This window comes from Pteronotus mesoamericanus, unplaced genomic scaffold (genome assembly GCF_021234165.1).
Source record: "Pteronotus mesoamericanus isolate MK-2021 breed Mesoamerican mustached bat unplaced genomic scaffold, CSHL_Meso_final scaffold_128, whole genome shotgun sequence".
In the NCBI taxonomy this organism is placed as follows: domain Eukaryota; kingdom Metazoa; phylum Chordata; class Mammalia; order Chiroptera; family Mormoopidae; genus Pteronotus; species Pteronotus mesoamericanus.
Genome location: NW_026555305.1, coordinates 3,458,142 through 3,476,454, shown reverse-complemented (window position 1 = coordinate 3,476,454; position 18,313 = coordinate 3,458,142). Strand labels below are relative to the sequence as shown.

General features: G+C 52.6%; 1 protein-coding gene across 1 annotated transcript; it reads left to right on the top strand.

The window, feature by feature from the left end:
• The first annotated feature begins 4,793 nt into the window (after positions 1 to 4,793).
• Positions 4,794 to 12,910, top strand: LOC129082624 (leukocyte immunoglobulin-like receptor subfamily A member 6). Its single transcript, XM_054588359.1, has 7 exons — positions 4,794 to 4,827; positions 4,947 to 4,982; positions 5,152 to 5,436; positions 5,580 to 5,882; positions 6,096 to 6,392; positions 6,645 to 6,947; positions 12,852 to 12,910. Exons 1-7 carry the CDS (start codon positions 4,794 to 4,796, stop codon positions 12,908 to 12,910), a joined length of 1,317 nt encoding a protein of 438 aa, XP_054444334.1.
• The last annotated feature ends 5,403 nt before the right edge of the window (positions 12,911 to 18,313 follow it).

Sequence of the window (18,313 nt, the reverse complement as noted above, 5' to 3'; positions counted from 1 at the left end):
AGTATTGTGCAGAATATTGTATAGGTATACATTTTCTTCAGTAGTTGACATGCACTACAATTACATTTTAAACGCATGGTGGCATTTGCTCTTTTGGTGTGTTGAGAACCAAAAACATGTTCCACAGTACGAAGTAGAGCTCGTTTCAAACACACAACAGCAGCTTAGAGATCAATTGAGGTCCAAGGACAGAGACCTTCGGAAGGAGGGTAGTAATGGAGCTGAAGACAATAGGAAGATAGATTCACCTTGTCCGAGAAATGAGGTTTCCCCTCATATTCATTTTAGTCACAGAAAAGTACCCATGAGTGCATGGGGCTGATTCTTTGTTGAGTTCTGCAAACACATCAAGAAGATTAGTCATAGCCTAATATGTTAAATATTCCTGTTTCATAGTGTCCTGTGAGGAAGGATGTAAAACTCTGCTGAGTAGAATAGATGAGCCTAAGAAATGTGAATGCCCCAAATTCTGCCTTTTTCATGACAAAAGAGTTGGACCTTCAAATCCTAGTTACAAGAGTATCTTCTCAGAAACATTTTGAAAAAGCCCATATAAAATGAAGCATCTCAAGATTATGCTTTAAATATTGACAAGCTGATTCTAAAATTTATATGGGAAACAAAAGTAGTGAAAGAGCCATTCCATGTATGTATTGATAATAATGTTCACTTTCTGGTGATGTACAAAGCTGAGAAACTTTTTAAAGTTCACCGTACATTTGGATGACAAGTTTTGTAAGTTGCATGTTAAAGATTTTTGCCTGTTTTTCTGTTGCTCTCTGCTATTGTCTTGCACATTACTATTTCTTAAATCTTCTCAGTACCAGTATTCTTTGTTTCGTGTTATAGCCTTTGTTTGAAAGTAAGTTTTGTCTACTATGAGTATTGCTACTCCAATCTCCTTTTGTTTCTACTCTCAGAAAATATGATTTTCTATCCTCTGATGCTCAGTCTGTGTGTCTTTCAGTCTGCAGTGAGTCTGTAGGAGACAGCATGTCTGTGGGTCTTCTTTCCTTCTTGAGTCTGCTGCCCTATATCCTTTGATGGGAGCATTTTATCTGTTTGCATTTAAATTGATTGTTCACAGATATGTATTTACTGTCATTTTATTTCACATTTTAATCTTGTTTTCTTTTTCTTCCTGAAGAAGACTCGTGAACATTTCTTGCAATACTACCTTGGTGATGATAAACTCCATTTCCTTCCTCTTTTCTGGGAAACTCTGTATCTGTTCTTTGATTCTAAATGTCAGTTTTTCTGGGTAGAGAAATCTTGGTTGTAGGTTCTTGCTTTTAATCACTGTGTATATTTCGTACCTATCATTTCTGGCCTGCAAAGGTGCTCTTGACACGTCAGTGAGAAGAACTTATCTGCAGGCTGATGAACAGTCAGGACTGGCCGGAAACCACAGCAGAGGAACTGCTGGGCAGGGGCGGACCCCATGGGGCAAACTACCGACAGCAGGGCTCTGGTGACTTCTGAGTTCACCCCTTGAGCGTGTCACATGTGGGGGTGATCGCATGGTGCTCTGATGTGGTCCGAAGCTGTCCTTCTGGTGTGCTGGCTCTGAGGCCCCCTGGGATGTGCAGGCCAAAGTCAGCTACCATCTGTGCCCACCCCGGGACCACCTAACATGAGCTATGGAGGCATCGGCTAGTGGCTGCCACCTGGGCTGGGTTTGTAGGTGCCTCGGGGAGGCCACACTGCCAACCGACGCTGGCTGTCATTACTGCCTGGCTTGGGGACACTTAGCTGAGGTACAGGGCACACTGAGGCCAGGCGCTGCTTGTTTGGGTTTTGTAGACCTTTGGGAGACTTCAGTGTGAGCCAAAACAAGCCATTAGTATGAAAAACCCACTGGAAGTGGCTTAAGTGCACTGACAGGCCAGGTGGGGCAGAGTCTCGGGGAATCATCGTGGTGAGGGAACAGCCTGAGCCAGGTGGATGGAGGCCCAGGTTCGGCACCAGCCTGTGCCCGTGGGGAGGACTCAGTACCTCTGTCTGGGAGAAGCTCCCCTTCAAGGTCTGGCCCCCACGTCAGACCACTTGGTCCCTCCCCGTCTGTCCCTGGTGCCCTCTGAGGTGCTGCCCCAGGGCTGGACCTCAGAGGGAGTGAGGCCGGGCGAGTCCGTGCACAAGCCCGTCCATAGGAAACCTGAGACACTAGCAGCCTCTCTCACTCAGCCACAGTCCTGGCTGGTTTGTACAACCAGAAGTGAAGGGGACGTCACTTCCCATCACTGGAACCCTGGGCTGGGGATTCTGGTGTGGGGCTAGGGCCCCTCCCTCCATGGAGGGGACCTGCGCAGTCCAGATATGCCCCCGAATTTGAACTGTCTGCATGGGTGTGGGACCAGACCACTGCATGTCTTCAGCCTTCCTACCTGTCTCCGTGTGGCTTCTTTTTAAACCCTTAGTTGTAGCCCTTCAGTTCAGGTGCATTTCAGGCGACTATGAAGGACAATTGTTCTGTAGTTTAGTAGTCATTTGGCTGTGGTTGTGGAAGGATGTGAGTGCTGTGTTTACTTTGCCACCATCTTGAGCAGAAGTCTCAACACTTGATGATAAATCAATCATTTTGAATGTTTGCCACCATTTTATTTAAATAATAAGTTTCATTTTAATTAGTTCTTTGCTAAATTTTCCAGCCCAGTTTTGAATCAACTGTGTTTTACATAGTTACATCAACCAGTTTAGACATTGTATGAGTATTTCCAATTACGATAGGTATCCCCATTGTTAATATCAGAATTTATAATTTTGAACCATTTTTGTTTTGTCCTCTCCTCTATGAGAAAAGCTTATTACACACTAACTTAATTCTTTGTATCTAGTTTCAAAAGCTCTATGTGTGTCTGTCTCTTTCTCTCGCTCACACATGCAAACACACACTCCAAATACTTTTAACCCATCTTAAATATAAATATATATGTGAATGTATATACGATATACTTTTGCAAAGTTTATTTTTATGTCATTATTTTTCTCACTTTTCCATCTCTCTGTCTCTACTGTTGTCTATTGTTCTTTTGGGTTAAGTACATATTTTAGTTCGCTTTCAGTTAGCATGTAAGCAGCAAAGTATTTGAGACCTTGTATGTCTGAGAATGTTCACTGCGATAATTGAAAACATCTTATTTCACAGGAAGGATGAAATTTGAGTAATACAAGGAGGGAAAATTCTCTTTGGTTTCAGATCTACCTGCCAAGCCCTCAGAACTCAGAGCCTGACGTGGTGGATTTAACATGTGAGGCAAGAGTTCCAGCAAGTCAGACGTGCCTCCGTCTTCTCATACCAGTGGCCTTCTCCCCTCTGACGCTTTCACCTGGTCTTTTATAAAAATTCGAGTGAGCGTGGAATCCTACATTTACAGTTAAATCCGTGAATGTATGCCCCCTGTCTGTAGTATGTTGTTTGTCTGTTTGAAAGTCAGCTTCCATCGTTTTCTTCCTCTTGCCAATAATATAAAGACGCCCGTTCCCTCCGACAGCACAGCCATGCCCCCGGCCCTGCGGGGCCTCCCTGCTTCCCTGTGAAACTCCCGCGCCGCGGTCTCCAGGGCCGACACGGGCCTCAGTCTCCCCGCTCCTCCTGAAACTCCCCGTATCCACTGGACGCGCTCTTTCTGGTATCCGTGCGTCTTAGTTTTCTGATTCCCGTCCCTCTGAAATGCACCCTACAACACGGTCCCCACATGGGGGTCACTCATGGCAGCCTCTGTCCTCCACTGTGGGTCCCCCTCTGTTGGGAAACTTTCACTTCTCTTTTCCTAGACATGTCGGTTCCTACATACTTTAGAGCTCTCGTGAGTAGCTGTGTTTAGTATTCAGAGCAGACAAGGTCCCGAGTGGATGAAGCAGTTGTGCCCTTGACCCTGGACACCTTGACCTACTCATGTCCCAGGCCACTCACGTCTTCATCGGGTCTGGAAACAGACAAGTACCCCCCTGACCCACAGCCACTGTGGGGACTGCGGTTAGCGACAACTGATCCAGATGGGGAAACTGAGGCAGAGTCAGGACATTAGCACCCAGATCACTTGGGCATTCAGTGGTGGACATTTCAATCACAATCTGTTTTAGGTAAAAAAATCCAAATCAATGTTCCCTAAAGCTCAAAGGCAGGACCACAGCTTGAGGAAGAGGCTTGAACCAGGAACCAAAGGACACTGAGGGGGCAGGGACCACGCAGAGGCTTGTTCCCAGGGATGTGGGATGGGCGCTGTTGCTAAGAAATACGAAGTTGGTGAGGGTGGCTGGGATAGACAAAAGCCACACTCTGGGGCCAGGGGAAGGGCCTGTGTCCTTCCCCCACTCCCCTGTATGTGTCCTTTGTGCTCATGGTCACAGCGACACGCTCCTGGACAGCACAGTAAGAAGGAGACCGTGTCTCTGCTGCTCTGAGCTCTGCAGGCACAGGGACCCCCGTGTCCTCAAAGCGTCTCCAGGGCCTGGGTGACCACTGTCCACGGGGAGAACCTGCAGGGAGGTGCTGATGGCTGGGTAGAGGGGGAGGGGACCCTGTGGGGGAGGCTCTGACCTGGAAGGACGTGCCTGGGTCACCTCACCTGCAAGGGGCGTCTCAGGAGGGTCAGGGTCTGTTTCTTTCTCCATCATGAGAATGAGAGCTGGAATCCTGGGGAGATGCTGTCCCCCTTCCTGAGACACTGCTGACGTGACAACCCCGTGACAGGGACGACCAGCCTCCCAGTGGCCACACCCTGTGTATTTGTCTACCCTGAGGACTCCGTGGTCTCTTCCTCCTGCACAGCGGGCTTCAGAGAGGAGACGCCATGGCCCCCACCCTCACGGCCCTGCTCTGCCTCGGTGAGTGTCGGGGGGGAGGGGGAGCCCTGCTCTGTCAGGACCCAGGGCTCAGGGGGCTCCCGGGGAGGGGGGCTCTGCTCAGGACTCAGGGCACACCCCTCACGGGGACTCTCTTGCAGGGCTGAGTGTGGGCCTGAGGACCCCAGTGCAGGCAGGTGAGTCTGTCCTCAGGGGCCACGTGTCCCCCTCCTCACTGGGGACAAGGGACCAACCCCCAAGCAGGTGGGAAAAGAGAAGAACGAATCTGTCTGACAGATGAGGGGCGGCTGGGAGGCTCCAGGGGGGTGAAAATGTTCTTGTGACCCAGCTTCTGATTCGTTGCAGGGACCCTCCCCAAACCCACCCTCTGGGCTGAACAAGGCCCTGTGACCTTGTTGTCGAGCCCTGTGACCATGTGGTGTCAGGGGACCCAGCAGGCCCGTGAGTACCATCTGTATAAAGAAGGAAGCTCAGAGCCCTGGCGCACACAGAAGCCACTGGGTCACAGCGACAAGGTCAAGTTCTCCATCACACACATGATGGATTATGATGTGGGGAGATATTACTGCTCCTATCACAGGCCCCCTTGCTGGTCAGAGCGCAGTGACCCCCTGGAGCTGGTGGTGACAGGTGAGAGGACACTCAGGGGTCCCAGCTTCAGGCCCTGCCCTCAGGGAGGGGGATGCTCCCAGGGTGTCTCCCTCACAGCCCAGCCCTGGGGGATGTGAGGGGGGTGTGATCCCCATCTATCTCACTGCCTCCGTCTCTCCTAGGAGCCTACAGCAAACCCAGCCTCTCGGCCCTGCCCAGCCCTGTCGTGACCTCAGGAGGGAACGTGACCCTCCAGTGTGGCTCACGGGAAGGCTTTGACAGGTTTGTTCTGACGAAGGAAGGAGAACGCGGGCCCCCCTGGACCCTGGACTCACAGCGACACCCCAGTGGGCAGTCCCAGGCCCTGTTCCCTGTGGGCCCCGTGACCCCCAGCCACCGGTGGAGGCTCAGGTGCTATGGCTGTTACACGGACAGACCCCAGGAGTGGTCACAGCCCAGTGACCCCCTGGAGCTGCTGGTCTCAGGTGAATCTCTAATTCGTGCCTACCTTGGGCTTTGGCACCAGCCAGGTTACTGGGGGCCTTGCTGGGAGGGGAGCCCACGTGAGAGGTTGGGGAGAGGGGAGAGCAGGGGCTCCTGGGCCAGAGACACAGAGAGAGACAGTGGGACCTGGGGCCAGGCCAGGGGGAGGGTCCATGGGAGGGGCAGCCCCTGTCACTCACGTCTGGTCCCTGCAGGAGGCTCAGGGAAGCCCTCCCTCCTGACCCAGCAGGGCCCCATCGTGGCTGCTGGACAGAGCCTGACCCTCCAGTGCCGCTCGGACCTCGGCTATGACAGGTTCGCTCTGTCCAAGGAGGGGGCACGGGACACCCCCCAGAGCACTGCCCTGCAGCCCCAGGCGGGGGTCTCTCAAGCCGACTTCCCCCTGGACACGGTGCGCGGCTCCCACGGGGGCCGGTACAGGTGCTATGGGAGACACAGCCTCTCCTCCGAGTGGTCGGCCCCCAGTGACCCCCTGGACGTCCTGGTGGCAGGTGAGGAGTCAGCGGGTTCAGTCAGGGACCCAGAGTCTGGTCAGGCCCTGCTGGGGGTCTCAGGTGGTGATGGCCAGGACAAGGGGTGTGGGGTCCCCAGGGAGGGAGAGAGACAGAGAGACAGGGGATGGGAGGGGGAGGGGGAGATGCAGAGAAAACAGAGACAGAGGGGAGGGTCCTCAGAACGGGGCCTGGTGACTCTCAGGTCAGAACACGGTGGGCGGCAGCCCCTCACCCGCCCCCTCTCTCTAGGATGGCTCCCTGACAGACCCTCCCTCTTGGTGCAGCCGGGCCCCACGGTGGCCTCAGGAGAGAAGGTGACCCTGCTGTGTCAGTCACGGAGCCCGAGGGACACCTTCTTTCTGACCAAGGAGGGGGCGGCCGATCCCCCCCTGCGGCTCAGACGACAGCCCCGAGCTCAGCAGCACCAGGCAGAGTTCTCCATGGGGCCCGTGACCTCGGCCCACGGGGGCACCTACAGGTGCTACAGCGCAAACCACAGCAGCCCCTACCTGCTGTCGCAGCCCAGTGACGCCCTGGAGCTCCTGGTCTCAGGTGAGGCCCCTGACCCTGTCATTCTGGGCTGTTAGCTCAGGGTCCTCTCTCCAGAAGAATTATGGGCTGAAACAGGAGGGAGGGGGCTGTAGGGAAGGTCACCCAGAGGGCGTCTGCCCCTCGGAGACCCTGCTACCCCTGCCCACCCCTCCCCCCACCTGGTACAGAAGATGCCAGGTGCTCAGCAGCAGGGCCTACAGTGGGCCACGGGCAGGTGCATGGGGAGAGTCTGGGTGATTTGGGACCCAAGGGTCAACACCAGAATCTCACCCCCTTCTCTCCTCCTTCCCAGGGCCCTCTGGGGCCCCGGCCCCCCCCCAGGGCCCACCTCCACAGGCGGTGAGTCAGTGGGCCCTTTGCTCAGAGAGAGCACCGCCCACCGAAGGGCTGCTGTGAGTCGCAGGGAATTCAATGTCCCTCAGATCTTTGGGGTGGACAGGCCGAGTCCCAGGTGGGCTAGGAGTCGAGGACAAATTCAAGGGGAACCACGGGGTGCCAGGGGCTCTGAGGATTGGCCCTTCGTCCCCCTTTCCAAACACAGTCAGTCTGCAAACCAGTGAGGGTGGATCTCTGTGGGGAGGTGGCGAGTGTGTCCACAGGGACAGGGCCTGGGTCCCTGGAAGTTCAGGCTCCTCTGGAGGCTCTGACTTGGACACGCCCTCCCCCTCTCTGTGCCTCAGTGTCTCCAAGTATAAATGGAGAGACTCGTGGCCCAGAGCTTAGATTTCTTTTCCATTCTGGCTCTGACCTCCAGGGAGAAGGGGCCTCACAGGGAAGCCCCCCAGGACGTGATGTTATGGAGACAGTCCCCTCTGTAACAGTGACGGTGACACCATACATGGAGGGACAGGGGAGACATGCGTTGCAGGCCTCCAGGTCTATCCCTCAGCTCAGGTGCTCAGCTCAGAGGAGGGAGCCAGGGCTGGAGTCAGTCCTGGGTCAGGTCCCGGCTCTGCGGCTCCCTCTGTGGGGCCCACGGTCCCTTCTCTTCTCTGAGCGTCGGGTTCACGTCTGTGCATCCCTGGTCCCTTCCTGCTCACAGGCCTGCGGTGACAGTAGGTGACATGAAGGGCCTCACAGAGCTCAGGAAGGCAGAGCCCCAGCCCAGTCGGGCCTTCCCAAGGGGACGTCAGAGCCCTGTGGGTGGACATGATCCCGGGAGGGACAGAGTTCACTCTTCGCCCCTACCAGTCCTGTGTCCCTGCTGGGCTGGGGGGCAGGGAATAGGGCAGGACCCTCCGCTCCAGATGGGACAGGACAGGCCCCTGCAGAGGAGGAGCCCAGAGCTCGGAGCTGGTGTCCCCAGGGGGCAGCATGGGGGCAGCACAGGGAACCCACGTCCGGGGTCCGGTCCCTGCCCTGCCCCGGCCAGGCTGGGGGCCCCGGGGCACGCGGCTCACCTCTCTGAGCCCCCGGGGACTGGGCGGTGGGTCAGCGATCCCTGGTGCAGGGGGGCTGTGAGGTTAGAGGAGACGAACCACAGACCCCAGCACGTGCCTCGCACACAGTAGGGGCTCATGAAAGGGCATCTTGGCTCATTCATGACGTCACTCCAGCCCAGGGTCTGCAGTGGTACTGGAAGGTGCTGATCGGGGTCTCGGCGGCCCTCACCCTGCTGCTCGCCCTCCTCCTCTTCCTCCGACACCAGAGTCAGAGCAAAGGCAAGACATCAGGTGAGTAGGGGACGGGGTGACAGGGTCACAGGAGAGAAGGAATCAAGATCAGTTGAGAAAGGTCAGCTGAGAAATCTGAAATCGAAAAATCACGAAAAGAAACACTCAATGTCAGAAGATGTAAAAATAAATTTAGGTTAATTTATGATGGTTTTCAATCTTCTGAAATAAGAAACATACACACAAGAATGTCTTGAAGTTTCCTTCTTTCCTCTGGAATCACACAGAGGTTACCCATCCCGGGGTGGAGACTGTCCCTCTGACCAGCCCGGAGCGAGGCTGACGTCTATCCCTGCAGCCGCTTGTGGACGCCCAGGAAGAGCCCCTCTGAGAGGAAGGGACGGCTGCCCTGGGGGAGGGGCACAGGGGTTCCAGGAGACCATGGGGGAGGGGACAGCTGGAGGGTGTGGGGTCAGGGGTGAGAGGGACTGAAGTCCACACTGTCTGACCTGGCCCCTCACCTCACCCCTGGGAGAGTGGTCCATTACGAGCAGGTGTGCCTGCACCCCTGAGATTTTGGGGTCTCTGCCAGGGGACACACCCCATTCTTCCAATATAGAAGCTGCTGTGAAGGACCCACAGGCTGGGGAGGGCGTGGAGCTGGACCCTCGGGTGAGACCCCTGCCCCTGTCCAGGCCTCCAAGGACCTTCCTGTTGCCCAGTTCACTCCAATGGTCCCTCCCCTGTCCTCCCCTCCCCTGGTTCTCAGCAGCGTCCACACTGACCTCTCCTTCTGGGCACCAGGCCGTCCTGCTGTGACTCACTCCTCCCTTTCCTGGGACCTCATGGCCCCTCCTGGGGGGTCCCCTGGGCTGGCCCCTCGTCCCCTGTGTGACCTTGGGCAGCCCCAGGTCTCAGGAGGAGGCGCGAATGAGTGACTCACCCCAGGCCCCAGGGCCCCTTCACTTAGTCACGCAGCCGCCGTGACGGGAGCTCCCTGGGCACCGGCTCCATGTAGGGGCCGCGGTGCCGCCCCGAGCTGCCTGTCCCCACACTCGTCCAGCCCACCTGTGGGCGAGGGAGACACCTGCACACAGGTGATGGCGTCAGGAGGGCCAGCTGCTGTGAAGGAGAATAAAGCAAGAGCAGGGGGTGGAGTGCGTGGTGAGGGGGGAGAGCAGAGGACACAGCAGGTGCAAAGGTCCTGAGGCAGGACATGCGCTTCAGCCAGAGGGGCCGAGTGGGTGGAGCCAAATGAGCAGAGACAGTGGGTTAGGTTACGAGTCAGAACCACAGACGCCCCAGATGCCCCAAGGCTCAGGAAGCCCCTGCAGATTCCATCAGGACAGTGACCTCATCTGACCTGAAGTTTAAATCCTCACTCTGACCCCATGTGGATGCTTGACGGGAGGATTCAACAGCGGAATCGAGGACATGCCGTCTCTGTCTCACTGTCTCTCTGCAGCAGAACAAGCCAATGACGACCCCCAGGGAGTGACGTACACCCAGTCAAATCACTCAAGATCAAGGTTCTGGCAGGGAATGGCCTCCGCTCCTTCCTCTTTCTCATGGAGAATGTTGCACAGGAAGGGCAGACAAGCAGAAAAGCACAGACAGATGGACAGTCAGGTGGGTCCCCTCCTCTCCAGGTCCCAGGCTTCCCCAGCCCCAGCCACGTCTCATCCCTCTCACTGTCCCCTGCTCCAGGCCCAGGAGGTGACCTACGCCCAGCTGACCCACCTGACCCTCAGACGGGAGACAGGTGCCCCCCCTTCCTCCCCGTCAGACGAGCCCCCGGCTGAGCCCAGTGTGTACGCTGCTCTGGCCGTCCACTAGCCCAGGAAGGGCCCAGACCCCACACTCCAGGGCAGGGGCCTGCAGGGGCTCCAGAAGGCACAGGAGCTGCCCCCAAGGACACTCAGCAGTGGCCCCGGCCAGCCTGGTGACCTGAGATGGACCCCCAGCAGCTTCTGGGACCCCCTGGGAGCCCCCTGCTTCTGCAATCACAGCCAACTACTACCCCTACACCTTGGAATCAAAGCAGCAGACTTCTCAAGAATCAATGTGTGATTTTAGAACCAGATGGAAGTGGGCGCATGCTCTCCCTGAACGATACTGTAAATGTTATACATCAGACCTACAAAAGGGAAAGTTAAGGACCATGAATGAATATCTTAGAGAAGAAGAAGGGAAAGACATAGCAACAACCTGAGTGTCCTTCCACCAACGCTGAGATAAAGACGTGGTGTCTGGGCCAGACGTGGTGTCTGGGCCATGGACTGTTGCTCAGCCGCAACAAGATGAAATGCAATGACAGGGATGCCTCTTGAGAGTATCATGCTAAGTGGGATCAGTCAGACAAAAAAAGCACAAGGACTCTATGGCTTTACTCATATGTGGGTGGAATCTGAAGCTCTGTGCTGTCATGTATGTTCATTATATTCAATTTATAATTAAAAAATTTTCCTGCAAAGTGAACTCAGAGTCTCAAAACCTGTGGTAAATGCTTCTGAACACGTATGCATGTATGAAACACACACACACACACACAAACGTCTGCATGGACGTGGACTACATCCACACTCAGACATGAACATACACCCAACAGCCTTACACAAGCTTCTCCTGAGACAGGAGGAGAAAGGCACATCCCCAGCACAGTTTATCAGGCCAGAAGTAAATGGATAAGGAAACCAAACGAGGGAGCTGCAAAGAGGGAACATCACAGGAGGCTCTCAGGTGAGCTCAGGGGTAGAGTCCGAAACAAAAGAGTCAGCAAGATGCATCTGTACAGGAACTGGATAATCTCTCCCGACCGCGCGGGCCTGTGTTTTATGGAATGCATGGTGGTTTTCATATTAAAAAATCAATCGCTGGTGTTCAAATATTAGAAGTAATGACAAAAAAGAAGGAAAGATAGCGACAGATGCAAAACTTAAAATACAGCACCAATTCATCATGAAAAACCCTTTAGAAGTAACAGGGAATTTTCCCTCATTTATCAAAGCATCTTTCAAATGCTTTATGAAAGAAATAATGCTTCAAAGTAAAAACTTGAAAAATTCTTGCCTGCAGTTGAGCCTGGCACAAAAACTGTCACTATGGAGCTGTGTCCCTGCACAGCCTCACTGCAACCGACGCAGCCTGGCCCTACGGTTTCCAGTGGCAGAGGGACACATTCGCAGGGTGAATGTGACACCCTCACCCCCACAACCTTCCTTTACAAGGCAAGAGGGGCCCCTTCCAGCCACAGGCCCCGCCCAGCCACAGGCCCCTCCCAGCCCCAGGCTCCGCCCTGACCCAGGCCCCGCCCAGCCACAGGCCCCGCCCAGCCCCAGGCTCCGCCCCGACCCAGGCCCCGCCCCGCAACCGGCACGGGATCAGTTCCCCACCCCGCGCAGCCCCAGTGTGAGTCAGGTCCCTCCCCCGCCGCCTCCCGCACCTGCACCTGCCCCTCCAGCGTCCCTGACAGCACCTGCTGCATCTTCTGAACCGGCACCTGCTGGTGCAACCCATGAGCCCTGCAGAAGAGCCGGCCGGAGCCCCCTCGACGGTCGGGACAACCGGACATTCTTCCCCGTCAAACCTTTCTGAAGGTGCACCGAGCGCGCTGTGACAGGTCAGTCCTCTGAGAACATGGTCACTGAGATCCTGTCGATGGGCTGTGAATCCGAGCAAGTGATGGCAGCCCTGCGAGCCGCCTTCAAGGACCCTGACAGCCGCGCTGTGTCTTTGATGGGGATCCCCGGAGACCGAGGAAGTCAGGCTGTGCTTGGGCCCCCTCCCGCGGCTCGTCCCGGGGCGCCGCAGCCCAGGGCCCGGTCCCTGGAGAGTCTGAGGCAGTACTAAATGAGGGCACCCAGGGGGTTTCCACGGACGGGACACGCAGGAACCCCTGACACCAGCCCCCTCCCCCCATGGGCCCCGGGTCCCCAGCTGTTGAGTTCTGGTGACTCTCAGCCGTAGACCAATAAGCTCATGAGTTCTCTGCCTCCCACTAAACCCAGAACACACAGCTCTTCCTTATTTCCCTACTGAGACCGTTCTCATCCCTCACCCTGAACTCCCAGGGGAGAGCTCCTATGAAAGGGACTCAGAACAAGTTCTGACTCCGGAGATGGCAGGCTGAGATAACCCAAGGAGGAGACAGGGAGCCTGGCTGAGAAGAGGCTCACGACACGAACATGCAAAAGTTATGACGTGTGAAGGGGGCATCAGAGGGCGCAGACCCCAGCAGGAAGGCTTGTGTCTCCCCGAGTCCTCACTCACAGCCTCATTTCATGATTCTCAGGGGCAGCCCACACCGTCAGCCCATCAAAAAGCCAGTCAGTCCCCAGGGGTGGGGAGTAGGAGAAACATTCGGTTACGGGACAGGGTGCAGAGCGCCATGTCCTGCCAGAGGGAGGCAGGTGTCCTGGGTGGACATCCTGGATCCTGAGGTGACTTTTTCTGCTCTGGCCTCTCTGACATTTTCCCTGTATTTCCTCCTCTCCCACCATCAAGACCACACACAGGAGACTTTCTCCTCATGGGCGCGGCTGGATTGGTCTGGTGGTCCTCGAGGTGCTGCTGTTTCAGGATCTAAAGAGGGAGAGACGTCCGTAATGCCGCCAGGACGTGAACACGGAGGGGACAGGATGGTGTCCAGCGTGGGGGAGCCGTGGAGCCCATCCGATGACCCAGGAGGTGGTGAAGGACAGCCTGGCCCCCAGGTGGGGAACTGTCTGCTGATTTGTCCAGGGGAGTAAACAAGGTTTGGGTGCAGGGAGTGACTGAGTGCTCCTTGTGCAGGGCTCTTCCTCCATTCAATCTGTGTTTTGTCTCCCTTCTTTTGTTGACTTCCTGTAACAACCCCCCTTGTTTTCTTACATGAAGGTCCGTCCCCCGTGGCTGCTTTCAGTCACGTATCTAAAACCTCATGCCCTTCTCCACTGTTATGTAATAAAATGTTCTATATTTATAATCACATTACTAGATGGGTATTATTGAATCTATATCTGTTCAGTTCACAGAGTTAACCTGGTTTCAATAACTGATTAAATGAACTAAGTCAGACACGAGCCTGGGAAATACAGAGGCAACCCAGTGCCACCACCCTCCCTGTTCCCGCAGTCCTTCCTGTCTCCATCAGATGCTACCTGTGCTTTTCCCCAGCAATGTCTTCCCTGGAAGGGGCAGCCTGGTGGTGTGCTGCTCTGAAAACACCTGTTTTAGAGACCTTGGACTTGTGACATTTGCCCGTTTCTGTGGCGTCAATTCTACCTTCATGGCCAACCCAAAATGCCAACATGACTCTCCGAATGGAGAATTGGGAGATTACAGAGTCATCGTCACCACTGAGTAGGAGCCATCTGCTCCACAGCTCCCTGTGCGCTCAGCGTTCACTTGCATTTCATCATCTTTTAGGGATGATGACGATCTCTACAGCAATGTGAAGGCTCAGTGTCAGTGAAATTGTGACAACACAATCCCAGAAATCACACACAAGAATGAAGAGAAAAAAAATATCAGCCTCCAGCCATGATGGAGGTGTAGGTAGATATACTTTGTCCTCTCACACAACCCAAATCGGACAACAAATTTAAAAACAATAAATAACCAGACTGCCAGAAAAATCAAACTGTATGGAAGTCCAACAACCAAGGAGCTAAAGAAGAAACATTCACCTAGACTGGCAGGAGGGGTGGAGGTGGGCAGCTGGGGCAGAGAGAACAGGTGGAGAAAACTGGTGACAAGGTGGCAGCTGGAGATCTGGGCAGTTCCACATTCATGTGGATTAACTGGGAGGAACAGCTGTGGAGGGAGACAGACTGCACAATCCAGGGTTCCAGAGAAGGAAAAGAAAACCTCAAAATCTCTGGCCGAAAAACCTGTGGGGGGTTGCAACATTGGCAAAAATTCCCAGCCTTACAGGAGAGTTCGTTGGAGAGGTCCATAGGGTCCTAGAACATACACAAAACCACCCACTTGGGAATGAGCACTAGAAGGACCAGTTTGCTTGTGGGTGGTGGGCAAAGCAACTGAAAGCTGCCCAGGAGTCAAGCAAGTGGCATTGTCCCCTCTCAGACCCCTCCCTGACAGAGAGAACCCAACGCAGTGACCTGAGTTGCCCACTGAGGTGAATACCTAGGCTGGACCACTCCAAATGTAGCAGATGTGCTGAGACAAAGAAATATGGCCCAAATGAAAGAAAAGATCAAGACTCCAAAAATACAACTAAGCAATGAACACATAGCCAACTTATCAGATGCACAGCTCAAAACACTGAGATCAGAGAGGGGGAAGGCGGAGAATGGGAGGAAAGGTACAGGGAATAAGCAGCATAATTAGTAGGTACAAAATAGATCAAGGTGATGGAAGAGTGAATGGAAGTCACACTGACCTCCCAGGACCAATCTGGAATTACAACTAAATTGCAGAGTACTCACCTGGAACAAACCACTCAACAATAGTGACACAGGGGCCTTTCAACCTCAGACAGACAGAAGAATAAGTTTTAATACAACCTGACTGATAAGGAGTGTGGTAGAGACTCGAGAACATGGGCTGGGCACCCACAGGTCTTGGGATATTGAAATGGCCAGTAGGATCCCCCTGGCAAGAGTGGGGTTAAACTGTAAGTGGGGATCTCCAGCCTACAGCACCGGAGCCCAGGAAGTACACAGATAACAACCAGCTGCAAAAAGCGGCAGGGTAGCTCTCTGCCAGAGACAGGAGGCTGGAGGCAAAGAGCCTTTTAAAGAGCCAATGCACAAACTTTTATTTGCAGCCACTAACCCTGTCTCCAGCAAAGGCAGGGGCAGAGTGGGCTGGAGATGCCTGAGGAGAGACTGGGGAAAGAGGCTTTAGGGAGAGAACTGAGAGAGTAGCTGGCAGGGTCCTGGTACTGACTCATCCACATACAGCAGCAGCCATCTTCCTCAGGCAGACCATACCCCTGAGGGGCACCAGTGTGAGAGGTCACAATAGCCCCACCCCCAGGAGGGAGTCTGCCCTGCCCTGTGGTGCCTAAACTGGCCTGCTGAGTGCAGAGTGACTAAATGAACAGCTGAAGGAGACAGCCACAGATAGTAGATTCCTGGAAGTCTCGAACAGATTGCCAACGGTCAGATGGGGACAACATCTGACATCATCAGAGGCAGATCCAGAAAGAAAAAACAGCAGTCTCCTACCATAGAAGTTCACACACAAAGTCAGGGGATCAAGGCAGATCAATTAAAGAAGCAGAAGCAAAAAAGGAGTCTCACAAATAATGGAAAGACAAAGAAACACCTCCCAATCGAATGGAAAGGAGGAATCCTCAGAAAGAGAACTAAATGAAATAGAGGGAAGTAAACTATCAGATATTGAGTTCAAAGCAACGGTTCTAAGGAAGCTCAATGAGCTCACTGAGCTCAAAGACAATTACACAAAAACTACAGGGAAACTATGAGGAACTTACTGCAAACTATATCAGCATGGAAAAGGACATAGAAACTATCAGTAAGAGACAAGAGGAAATGCAGAATACAATTTCTGAATAAAGAACACAGTAGAAGGAATCAAAAGCAGGCTAGAGGAAGCTGAGAACTGAATCAGTGAGCTGGAGGACAAGGTGGAAAAAAGCTCCCAGAAAGAGCAAGAAAAGGAAAAAAAGACTCAAAAAGAATGAAGAGGCTTTTAGGGGAATGCAGGACAACCTGAAACGTAATCATATCCATATAAGAGGGATACCAGAAGGAGAAGAAGAGGAGCAAGGGATAGAGAACCTGTTTGAAAGAGTCATGATGGAAAACTTCCCTAATTGGAGGAGAGAAAAAGTCACACAAGTCCAGGAAGCACAGAGGGTCCCATTCAAGAGGAACCCAGTGAGGCCCACTCCAAGACACATCGGAATTAAAATGGCAAATAGCAAAGGCAAACAGAGAATCCTAAAGGCAGCAAGGGAGAAAGATGAAGTAACATACAAGGGAGCCCTGGTATAGCCAGCAGTTGACTTCTCAACAGAAACACTACAGGACAGAAGGGAATGGAAAGAAATAGTCCAAGTCAGGAAAAGCAAAGGCCTGCAACCAAGACTGCTCTACCCAGCAAGGCTCTCTATTAAAATGGAAGGTGAAAGGAGTTCCCCAGACAAAAGAAGGCTCAAAAAATACACCTCCACCAAACCAGCACTGCAAAATATGCTAAAGGGACTGCTTTAAGATGAAGAAAAAGAGTCTATGAATACCCAGTTCCTTTCACAGTCAGCAGTACTTGATCTTAACAATATTTTAAATACTTACTGATCTGATTGTGACAATGGTGTGTTATTTTAATTGTTACTTGATTATTTGTTGAAATAAAACCTGTTTTTGTATATTTATTGCTTATTTCTGTCTTTTTAAAGCTTTAAATGACTTTTTGGTATTCTTTATCCATTTTTTGACTAAATGTTTGAGAATTTTTTCCCTAAAACAAAAAATTATTAACCCTATTTTAGATGTGTTGTAAATATTTTCCTTTTCTATTACTTGTCCTTTAACTTTTTAAATATGTATATTACTGTATAGTCTTAAATGTTTAATGTAGTCATATTGTCAATATTTTCCTTTATAACTTCTGGGTTTGAATATTTTACTTCAGGGTAAGAAAAATATTATTCTGTGTTTTCTCCTAAAACTCCTTATATTTTACCTATTGATTTTTAACTCACCTGAATACTTTGTGTATAATGTGTGAAATAGAGCTCTATATTTGTTTTATTTCAAGTAATAGTGGTCCATGCACCTTATTTGTTGAATAAGCCTTATTTTTCCCCATGGATTTGCAATATCAATTTAATCATATATTACATTGTTAGACAGAGATATAAGTTTGTTTCTAGAATGCTCAATTTTATTTCATTGATCTATTTGATAATTCCCATGTGGTGTCATGTTGGTTTAATTGCTGAGACTTTATAATGGATTTACATTTTTGATATTTTTTAATGGATTTTGTTATGTAAAATAAATAAGTAAATAAAATCAATCTGTATTTAAAAAAAAAAAGAAACAAGGAACTCCTACGTTTTGTGACAACATGGATGGGACTGGAGCATATTTATGCTAAGGGAAGTAAGCCAGTCGGTGAAAGACAAATACCGTATGATCTCACCTATAAGTGGAATCTAGTCAACAAAATAATCTAATGAACAAAATAAACCACAGGCAAGGAAACATGGAGCAGAGTGAGAGTGACCAGAGGGGATGGGGCAGGAGGACCGTGGTGGGAAGAAGGAGAAGGGACTAGACAAAGAACATGTATGAAGGACCCGTGGACATGGACAGCAGAGTGGGGATTGAGTGTGGGGGGGGGGCGGGGTGGGATAGGTGTAGGGGGGCCAAGGGGGGAAAAATTCAGACAACCGTAATAGAATAAACATGATTTAGAAGTAAAAATTTAAAACAAAACAAAACAAAGATTAAAACATTTTTTTAAAGTAGGTAATGGCTTTTACTACACGGCCGCAGCCCCTCATGCTGGAGGCCGTCCCAAGGGCCCGCTGGCCCCAGCTCAGCCTCAGGCCTCCTCCTTGCTCCCTTGCGGGGATCAGAGGCATCTTAGGACCCTCTGGGGACGGCTGGAAGGGGGCGGGGACAACAAGCCCGTCGCCGGTGCTCTGGGCGGGGCGAGGTCCGCGCGGGCTGCCGGGGCCCCGCAGGCCGGCAGGGGCAGGGCTGAAGGCTGAGGGCTGGCCTGTGCGCGGGGCTCCACCCAGCCTGCCAGGCGAGGTGCTTGGGGGCCCGGGCT